Source organism: Trypanosoma theileri (assembly GCF_002087225.1).
Source record: "Trypanosoma theileri isolate Edinburgh chromosome Unknown TM35_Tth_42_V1, whole genome shotgun sequence".
NCBI lineage: Eukaryota > Euglenozoa > Kinetoplastea > Trypanosomatida > Trypanosomatidae > Trypanosoma > Trypanosoma theileri.
Window position 1 is genome coordinate 35,322 of NW_021639884.1, and position 10,685 is coordinate 46,006.

Consider the following 10,685-nt stretch of genomic DNA (forward strand, 5'->3'; position numbering starts at 1 on the left):
AAAAAAAAAAAAAAAAAAAACAAACAAAGCAAAATCGCATAGTTAACCCACAGAACGGATATATACATGTATGAGTGCAAGACCCAAATACAAGTATCTCCATTTACATTAGGGAGGACGCGGCGCACACATGCGCCGCAGTCGGTGAATGTACAAAGGGAGGGGTGTGTCCACGGAGAAGATCTTTACAAAATAATTCTGTATCACCCATCCCCAGTCATTATTAGCACGTTTCGCGTTTGCCTGTCCAACAAGTATGGTGGCCGCTTCCACACCAACACCAACACCATTATCATCATCATCATCATGAGTGGTATTGCCATTCTGAGTATTTCTCTCATTCTCCTCATTGGACTCTCCCACCACCCATCGTCCATTTGCAGTCGTGTTTTTATGAGTGGCAGCAATAGCAGCGAGAGATCGCAGGGTCGTATCAGGTTCAGCGTTAAATGCACGTTCGGCAGCACTGTTAGCTGATCTACCATTTCCTGAAGAAGCAGTATTAGTAGAATTGCCAGTCACTTTACCAAGACGTCGTTGGACCTTTAATGGAGGAAACGTCTCTACCTCAAGTTCCGTACCTCCTTTAAGTAACTGATACGTAAAGGGAGGGAATCCATCAGCACTGCTCTGATTATTATTATGATTATGATTATGATTATTATTATTATTATTATTATTATTATTATTATTATTATTATTATTATTATTACTGCTATTGTTATTCAATGGACTGGGTATTGGATGAATGATTAGTGTACCATTCTCTGTAAAGGTCACAGGATGACTGTTACCTGTGAGACGAAAACAAACAAACCATGTCGTCTCCATCAAACCCTGCACCGTCAAACGCTCACACCGTGAGTCACGCAGAGACATATAATATGCGAACTTCCACGAAACTGGAAGATACATTCCCTCATCATCATCATCATCATCATCATCATCATTATCATCAACATCGTTTTCTTTTGATATTTCTTTTTTTTTGTCATTTCTGTCATCGTTGTTGATATTGTCATTGTTATTATATTCTTCTTTTTTTCCCTGCTCATGTGTTGCTAATATACTTGTACTTTGTCTTTTATGCAACAACTGTAAACTCAGAGCGCGGGTCATGGCCATCTTTTCTTCATACTCTTGATATGGGTTTTTGAGATATTCTTTACCCACAAGACTTTCACTTTCACTTTCACTCTCACTTTCATCATCATCATCCTCACTTCCATCTTCTTCTTCTTCTTCACTCCCATCATTGAGACCATTTTCTGATATACTTTCCGTTAATGTCTGACATACAGGTTCTGACTGCACACTACTTGTCAGCGTTTTCACAGGATGAAGAAAACGTCCCATTAAATGAGAATCCATACAAGAAGAACGACCACTCCTACTGCTTTCATATTCGTTACCTGGATAAGAATGGGAGGTAAAAGTGATAGACTTTTGTTTTCGAACATAATTTGAGGCTTCACTACGACCCAAGTCAATGTGAAAAGAACTGTTTGTCGTCTTATCATCATTATCGTCATCAATACCATCTAGGAGAAGAGGACTCATCCCACCTGGAAGCTTCTGCTGCTGCTGCTGCTTTTGTTGTTGTTGTTGTTGTTGTTGTTGCTTTTGTTGTTGTCGGAGTGATTTCCTTGCAAGACGAGAGAGATGTTGTTGCTGGACGTCGTTTTTTATTTCCCACCAGTAGAATTTCCGACTTGATGTAGTGACTCCTCCAGATGAAACGGAAGAAGCAGTAGAAGTTCCAGGTAAAAAATTTCCTTGTAGAGGGGAAACCAAAGTTTTTTGTAGAGATAATGGAAGTTTCGTCATTTTGATGGCTTCGTATGTTTCTGTGTTTCTTAACGGAAAAGCATTCCAAAGCTCTTGTTGTTCTTCTTGACGACGTAAACCCCTGGTTTTATTAAGCATTATTCCTGTCGTAGTTGTACTGCTATCACTATGGCATGTTGTTGCACCTAATGATGTCGCTTCACTTCCATAATCATGCCCTACTTGCTGTGATACTAATAACAGTTCTTGCTCTTTTATATGTCTTTCCTTTTCATTTTCAGCGACACTCCATTTGTATTTTACCGCATCTAAAGCAGTAGCCGTTGTTTCTCCAAGATATTCACCCTTTAGGATCTGTTGCTGTAAATAAATAGCCTCCAGTTCTTCTTCTTGACACTTCTTTATGATTGCGGACCAATCCCCCACCAAACGCATAAATCCTTCCTTGTCAGACCATAATGAGAAACAAGCCGATTTCCAAGCGGTATGGTCTGATGCATTGGCAATACAGTAAAAAAAACGGGATACGCCAAGCATCGTACACAAGTCTTTTGGTGGAAGAAAAGAAAATATATGTTCAAGTACCGTTACCGGTAGCTTATACATACAAGAATTCCAGAAGTGTAAAGAAGTACACGATCTACCACGTTCCTCTCCTCCTTCTTCTTGCTGTTCCTTTTGGGGACCTTTCAATATTTCATGCAACGCTTCAGGGTGTGAAATTAATGTATGTGATATCACGGGCCGAGAGGTGCGCTCACATACAGAGTCGACAACATATTCACTGTTGCTGTTTGTACTCTTCAATACGCACCTCCCGCCTCGATTATCATCCGTTGCTGGCGCTTCAGCAGAGGCTGAAACGCCATCTGCTGGTGGGGGCGTTCCCACGCCTTCCATTAGAATTTACTCCAGTTTTATTTTTTCCTTTTTTCACGGTTCGGTCCGTCACTCCTTTACTTTTCTGTTTATTTCCTATCGTCTTCTTTCTTCTTTCTCACTTTGCTATTTTCTGGATATATAAGTAAATATATATTTATATACGTAACTTTCTTGGTCTACTGTTTTTTCTCTTTTTGTTATCGTTACCTTGTTCTTCCCGCCCTTTCAAACTATACGCCGCAGAGAAAACAGGGCATGTAATTAAAAAAAAAAAAAAAAAAAAAAAAAAAAAAAAAAAACATTTCTTTTGTCATGTCGTAATGAAATCAATACGTGTAAATCTGCAGAGGTTTATCGGGAAGAGTAAAAAAATCAAACAGCACTTGCAAGTAAATGAGTAGAGAAAAAAAACTATAATAATAATGATAATAAAAACAATAATAATAATGGTCGAGAAGGATAAAGAGTGGAATAAAAGGAGATTAAAAAATCAGCAAAACCTTTTTTTTTTTCTTTCTCTCTCACTTTCTTACCCATTCTCCTTACCTTTCACACAGTCTCCAACGCTCATACACGGAGACAAATAAACAGACAGAGATAATTTCCCTGAAACCTCTCTACTATCATCATCATCAGAGTTGCTGTGTCTCTCTTCCCCATCATGTCTCTCCACCACCTACGGTTGCTACAGTTCCTGTTTATTTTTTAGTCGTACTTCGAGGTAACCTCTTCTGCCAACTCCTCCACCGCATCTCGCCGTCTGTGACCTTCCTCCGCCTCACTGTCCTCTTCTGAACCATCACGGTGTTTGTGATGATGATGCTCCTTCTTGGCGGCCTTCTTACGTGCTTGTCGTCGCTCTTCCCGTTCCTTCGCCCGTTCCATCTGCAGCAGCTCTTCCTGCGTGCGCTGATGCTCTGCGGCTATCTGGGCGGCGATGAAGCCATCACGTTCCTCCGGCGGGAGATGTGCGAGGGTCTCCGCATACGCCGCGGCCTGTTCTTGGCGCCGCTGCCGGGCCTCTTCGGTGTGGCGAAGTCGTTCAGCCTCCCGCGCCCGTCTCAGCCCGACTGCCGCGGCCGCCAGGAGTTCCTCCCACTCGCCGGCCTCCGTCTCGCGGATCGCCACCCGCGGGGGCCCCTCCTCCCGCTCCAACTCCTCCCGCAGCCGCTCCAACTCCCGCACCCGCCGCTGCCGCTGCCGCTGCTCCGCCTCCCGTCGACGGGCCTCCGCCGCCCCCGCGTCCGCCTCCCGCCGCTCCTCCGCCGGTCGGTTGCGCTCCGCGAGAAGGCGGGCGGCGTCCTCGGGCGAGAGACCGAGTCGCTGCAGCTCCTCCAACGTCAGCTCTTTGCGAGCTGCTTGCTTCTTCTTGGGTGGCATATCCCCTGCCGTAGTAATGAGGAGAGGGAGTTACAAAAAGGGAAAGAAAAAAAAAAAAAAAAACAGAAAGAAAGACAAAAAAGAAAGGAGATATTCATGTAGATATGACAAGAGCAACAACAAAAAAAAAAACAACAAAAAAAAGAATAACAGGAAAAAAAATGACAAAAAAATATCCCTGATTTTGCATGGAACACGTGTATTTGGATACACTGTATGAATATATGTATATGTATGCATGTATGTGATGAAAGTAAGTATGCATATCCCATCTGATGGCCATAAAAAAGCAGCCCCGATAACTCATTTTTTTTCTCTAGTATCACTTCTTTTTTATCAACCACAAAAGCACACAATGTGAGAGAGAAATACGGCTACATAAATCCATTACTTCATTACCCATCTTTTCCAACTAGGTTTGCTTTCTCACGGTGACGAGCCTCAAAGGAAGCAACTAGGCTGTGATGCTGCGCTAATGACTTTTCCAAAACACACGATTCATACAATAACACCGAGTCATAACATTTGTGAACAGGAGGAAATTCCGATGTTGTTGTCATTGGTGCATTATTACTATTGCTGCTACTATCAACAGTCATTTCAGTGAGGTTCCCACCAGGACCTTTGTCCTTACCCTCAACACTATTTCCTGTAGTCCCAAGAATCTTTTCAAAACACTGTATAACTGCTGCACGTTGAACTTCACAAGGTCTGTCTGATATCTTAAACGTCGAAGACAATGCACCGTACATACGTTCCATACTAGATTGATTGGTGGCTTCTAGTTTCTTATACTCTAGTGTCGCTGCCGTCAGACGCTCAGAGGGGGTATAATCATCATTTTCCTCTGTTGTTTTTTTGAATGGCATTTTCTCCTAGTTTCTTTTATTATACACCTTCTTACTTTTTGCTCTTAAGAAGATATCTGTGATCTCTCAACAAACGCCTTCCTCTGAATGACTTTTGCCTTTATTAGCGAGACCTATAGGCAACGAAAAGATTAAAAGACTCTTGAAGGGTGAATACAAAAATAAAAATAAAAAAAAAANCGGAAGGTGTGCGGAGAGGGATTTCACCAATATTGCTTGTTTTCTTGTTATTGTCTTTTAAATGACTTTTTTTTTTGCTTGCTTGATATGATATGAAGTTATTTACTTCTTCGTAGTTAAAAAAAAAAAAGTAACTGTTGTTACATTAAGAGAATAATTTCCCTTTTTTAAAAAATTATTTTCCTTTGCTTTAATCGTTTGTTATTCGACTAAGGGAGGAGAAAAGAAAAAGGTGAAACATGATAAATCTGATTATTGGGCTATTTACAATTGATCTATGTTAATAATTTTATGTTTATTGAATACCAGACCTAACGCTTATGAATAGTTCTATGCTATTTTTCTTTTTTTTTTGTTGTTGTTGTTTTCTTTTCTGTGTATTGGAAGTAGTCGTTCTTTATTTATATCTTCCTCTATTTTTCTTGTAATGGTCAAATAATCCTCTTCTTTTCAGTTATATTGTTGTTCATTGGGTTTTTTTTTTTTTTTTTTGTGTGTATGTATATGTGTATCTGTGAGATGATGATATCATGCCAACAAAACCCTTTTCTTTTTTCTCATTTTACTTGTGATAGCGCATTCGTGACTTCTTCCGCTTTGCGCTTCGAAGCTGAGAAGCTTCTTCGCGGGATAACTGTGGAGCTGGCATGTTATATCGTCCCCGTGGTGGGACAAAGCTGCGAACATTCCCATAAAAAAAAGGAATATCTGCCGCATGCTGCGGTTTAGCAAACGGACCTCCAAGAAGAGGAGCACTACTAACACCACTTGTACGATGTAGTCGACGCTGCTTTTTGTTTATTCTTTCTGCAGCTGCAGATGTTAAATTTGTTGTACCATCGTTGTGAAGATACGGTTGGACTGATAATTCCTCCCATCTATGTGCTTCTTCTACTGCTGCCTGAAATACAGGATCTAAAAGTGCACGACGTTTTATTCGTTCCATACCTTCAAAGGATTGACGAAGTGCATCGTCATAACGTGCAACAGCATGTAAAAAACGATTAGATGGAGAAAATGCTCGATCTATCATAGCGTCAGTTACTTCCATTTTAGTCAATTCTACCTTTTTATTGACAGAAGATTTATCTTTAGATGAAAATAATACAGAATCATTTTTTTCACCTTCACTTTTAATTTCACTATCTTTATCAGATGTTTCCGGATTAGATGTAGAAGTAACGTTCTTTGGGAGTTTAATCGTATGTTTAACTTCCTCATAACGTTCCAGAAGACGTAACTCACGTTCTGAAATGTCTTCATACCGTTTTAGTTGAACTTTTTGCATAACTGGTGCAAGATCAATGGCAGGTAAACCCAAGAAAGCATTTTCATATACAGTTGCCGTTAACTCGTCTATTTCACTAACATTTTGTAATGCTTCAATGTTTTGCTCAATGGGAAGAGATGATGAAAGATTTGCTTCTTCTTCTTCTTCTTCTACCTTTACTTCTACTTTCTCCTTTCCTTCATTATTAAAGGATACAGAAGAAGTAGAAGTTAATACATTTCCTTCTTCTTTTCCTTCAGGATCTAAATTTTTTTCAGATGCCTCATCATGTGCTTGTGCAACTACAAATGATTCGATAGTATCAAAATCCAATAAACCCCATTTCCACAATTTAATTAACTCTTCATCACGCATATTTGACAAAATATTTACCCAAGCCATTTCTTTCGCTTCATAATGAGAAATTTCACTACCATTTAACGATGATACCTTAGTTTCTGTGGTTTCACGGGATTCCATTTCTATTCGTTGCGTTTCTTTTTCAACCTCCTGCATCAAGAAATTGACAGTTTCCATTACTTCTTCACGATGGGATGACCCAATACGACCATAGACTAATTGTAAATATCTAAGAGTATCTTCTTTGTTTTTCTTTCGTAGTACTTCATCAGCATCTTGAAAAAGTTGTCTTCGAGCAGTACGATCTTTAGCTTTAACACATTCAATCACATCATGTCCTTTGCAATAAGTTTCACTTGGACGAAGTTTATCCATAAATTCACTTAAACCGAAATGAAGTGATGATACTTCCTTATGTGTAGAAGAAACTGGTTTCTCATTAGCTTTTTCGTTACGCTTTACTTGATCTGAACGCATGCGAGATATTTCTGCTCGAATATTATCTAAGGAAGTTTCAGGTGCTGCTAACATGCTTCCTGCACGAAAAGAAGGAAGGTCAAATGAAGTTACTTGTTCAGTTTCTTCTTTTACCACTTTTCCTCTTCGACGTACAAATCGCTGCGAGCACATCAATGGTTCTAGTCCATTCAATTTCCCAGAATATGAAAGAATGCGGCGCATTCTTTGTCCTCAGCTAAACGGGGAAAAAAGCACATATATATACATGTATAGACATAGCACAATAACAAAAATACAATCAATAAAAAAAAAAAAGAGAGATAAAGAAGTAAGGAAGAACAATTAAGTATTACCACCTAAGGAGAAAAAAATAATAACACATGGGGAAAAAAAATAATCACACACACACGCACACACACACAAGCATATCGTAGATAAAATTCAAATAATGAAAAACGAAAGGATACTCTTTTTATAGATATAGATATGAATTTAAAAACTTTTTATAGTATTTTCCTTAACAGCTGCAACGGTTATTTTTTTCGTGTTAACTACACGATTTTCCATAACCTCCATATCTCGCTTCGACATTACCAAATCTTGCATATCAGCAAGTACAAGAAATGCGGGTTCAGCAGAAGATGGATCATCTTTTATTTTTTCAAATAAAGCTTGTAACGTTTGTTGCATCGCTAACCATTTTTCTGAAAAAACATATGAAACTGAGCCTCCAAAAACACTCCGAGAAGGAATAGGAGAAGTTTCACTAGGAATAAGTGGACCTGCACCACACCAGGATCTCATTAACTCACCAATAAGAATCCAACCTTGTTTTCTTATAACTAATAATGGATGATGTGTTACCACTACCAAAGCAAATGACATAATACTTTCACATAAAATGGGTGCAACATGCCGAGCCGAGGCTATACATTGAACTATAATACATATAGTTCGAAGTACCTCTCCTGGAGTGTATGGATCACTATCACGAAAGAATGAAAAATGATCATCTTCAGCTTTTGCTAAAAGAGTTGATATAAAAAAACTAACAACTTCTGCTAGGTAACTTGAATATTGCTTTTTCTTCTTTTCTACTCTTTCAATTACAGCATTACCCCATCTTCTTGTTTCTTTTCCTTCAGTTACTCTAATTGAAAGGGGTGCAGTTGATTCCGTTGGTATTGGAGGATATATTCGTTTTTGTAAACCTTGATTACTTCGATTTTTAATATTTTCTGAGGTTTCTTGAGATTTTAAAGTAATTTCAACTTGTGATAGATATTTCGCCGCTTCACCAATAGCTTTCGCCATTTCAACTCGTTGAAAAACACCATAATGAGCAGAATATAACATTTTACTTAATTGATTTAATGCATTTTCCGGTGAAACGATAATTAAAGAAACAATATTCAAGTATCTTAACTTCATTAATTCATTATGTCGTTCTTCTGGGGCATGAATTGTAAGTGTCATTAAAGTAGGAATAAGTAATGGAATCATTGGATTAAGTTCTCTACCAATTTTTTTACGTGAAAGCATTATTTCACCATTTACAGTTTGTTCTTTCCAAATACCAAGTTTTTCTTTAATATTTTTTAATGCGGTAAATAATCCTCGAAGTCCACTTTCTATTTCTTGTTGAACTTCGTGAAGTTGAGCATTACTGCTTCTTCCAATTCCCATTATAGCATTATAAGACTCACGTAAAGTAACAAGGATTGATATATTATCTTCTAATTCATCTTGCTCATGTATTGTTTTACCAAAAGAAAATAATTTACCACGATTAACAGTATTTTGGTCATAAAAAACCACAGAATCAGTATTAGATAATTTCAATTTCGTTGTCACTGTAGGATCTCTTCTACAGAAGAATGTAAAACTATCATTAGGATCAAGTGGAAATTCATCTTCCTCTAAATTTCGACGACATAAGATAAATTTTGTTTTATCGTTATCATTATGAGGTAAGTCTTCATTAAAAACTTGTAACGACCCTGGAAGTCTTGAAGGATCAATTTCACCTTTTAACCATTCATTAATAAGTCCTGGAAACTGTTCTAAATTAGAAAATGCATGCAAAGCTTCTTTTTCACCTACAAAAAAAGTTGCAAACGCTGAAGCAACTGTTATTGCTTCATTTCTCATCTCATTTGACCTAATAATTTCAAAACGTTCTGAAACTCCAGCCAAAAGAGGCTGTAATAAGATATGTGGGAGACGTTTGTTCTCACATTTTATCATACGCTCTTTAACATGCAAAAGTATATACAAAACTGCATTTGCCAAAGTGGTATTAAGTTCAACAGAACCTTTTTCAACAAAATCATGACTACCCCATTTGTTAAAAATCTCCTTAAATATATTAATTTCAATTTCTGATAGTTCATCAACCTCTTTTTCATTTTTGGGTTGATCTACAATTTCTGGAAGAATTCCTCGAAAAATAATTCGCAAAACGCCTCTTTCATTAGGCACAGATAATATTTGTGTAATAAATATTTCATCATGTAAAGCATTAAACATTAAAAGCTTATCGTTTGGGATATCACTTTTCTTCTTTGAAAAAGAAATCATCCGAATTAAAGAAGTTACTAATAATTTCTTCAAATTTGAATCTTTTTCTGATGTTTGCAAGATCCATGAGTTCCACTCTGACCAATATAATTTATTATTATTCCTAACTACCAAAGTTCTTTCCATATTTTCACTTGAAACTTCCCAATTTTTAAAACTACATTTAAATATAGCTTTAAACACAAGAGGTATTATTTCTTCTGAAATAATGGAAAACATCTCTTGATTCCTTATTGATAATATAAAAAATTGGTAAAAAACTTTCATATACCCACGTCTAACCATTGTTTGTATCATAAACTCACAAACAAGAGCTGCATTCTGTTTTCTAAATTGATAATGTTTCTGTTTAAAGGACTCTTCAACATTATCAATAGGTGACGTTTTATGAATTACAAGTAAAAAACTACAAAGTGCTTGAGATATACGAGTAATGAAAAGATCTATATCAATTTCAAGACTTTTTGGACTCCAAGATGCATTAATAAGGATATTCGCAAGACGATCTGGAAGTGAAGCTACAAATGTACATTGATTTAAAAGAACTTTTTCTTCAATTGGTAAAAGTTCTCCTTCCCCCAAAGATTTTGCAAATTCTCCAAAAAGCATTACCAAAGGAGTACTAGTAGATACTTCTATGATTTCACCATCTACTTTACAGATAATAACTTCTGGTTGTACATTTAATCCCAATAAATCCATTATTTCTTCAACTGCTTCAGTTGATCGTTCCTCTGCTTGAATAAGTGGTTTTTTTTTAGTAGAAACTTCGGAAAGTTTACATAGAGCTAATTTTGCCTCTTCATAAAGAGGGCCTTCTCCATGTTTTATCATCCCTTTACTCTAATTCTTTTCTTTATTTTATATTTTATCACCCCGCCCGCGCGCAGGAGAAGAAGGAAAACAAAAAAAAAAAA

The 10,685-nt window shown here is 37.4% G+C and overlaps 5 protein-coding genes across 5 annotated transcripts; all 5 read right to left on the reverse strand.

The window, feature by feature from the left end:
- Window positions 1-108: 108 nt before the first annotated feature.
- Window positions 109-2,688, reverse strand: TM35_000421110 (uncharacterized protein; the record flags this gene model as incomplete). The annotated part of the gene is made up of 1 exon (XM_029029922.1): window positions 109-2,688. One exon carries the CDS (start codon window positions 2,686-2,688, stop codon window positions 109-111), a length of 2,580 nt encoding a protein of 859 aa, XP_028878719.1.
- Window positions 2,689-3,375: 687 nt separating this feature from the next.
- Window positions 3,376-4,050, reverse strand: TM35_000421120 (uncharacterized protein; the record flags this gene model as incomplete). Its single annotated transcript, XM_029029923.1, has 1 exon — window positions 3,376-4,050. The coding sequence occupies one exon, from the start codon at window positions 4,048-4,050 to the stop codon at window positions 3,376-3,378; it is 675 nt and encodes a 224-aa protein (XP_028878720.1).
- A 395-nt stretch (window positions 4,051-4,445) lies between these two features.
- TM35_000421130 (uncharacterized protein) lies at window positions 4,446-4,919 on the reverse strand (the record flags this gene model as incomplete). The annotated part of the gene is made up of 1 exon (XM_029029924.1): window positions 4,446-4,919. The coding sequence occupies one exon, from the start codon at window positions 4,917-4,919 to the stop codon at window positions 4,446-4,448; it is 474 nt and encodes a 157-aa protein (XP_028878721.1).
- Window positions 4,920-5,661: 742 nt separating this feature from the next.
- TM35_000421140 (uncharacterized protein) lies at window positions 5,662-7,410 on the reverse strand (the record flags this gene model as incomplete). The annotated part of the gene is made up of 1 exon (XM_029029925.1): window positions 5,662-7,410. One exon carries the CDS (start codon window positions 7,408-7,410, stop codon window positions 5,662-5,664), a length of 1,749 nt encoding a protein of 582 aa, XP_028878722.1.
- A 270-nt stretch (window positions 7,411-7,680) lies between these two features.
- On the reverse strand, window positions 7,681-10,602 carry TM35_000421150 (uncharacterized protein; the record flags this gene model as incomplete). Its single annotated transcript, XM_029029926.1, has 1 exon — window positions 7,681-10,602. The coding sequence occupies one exon, from the start codon at window positions 10,600-10,602 to the stop codon at window positions 7,681-7,683; it is 2,922 nt and encodes a 973-aa protein (XP_028878723.1).
- Between the last annotated feature and the right edge of the window lie 83 nt (window positions 10,603-10,685).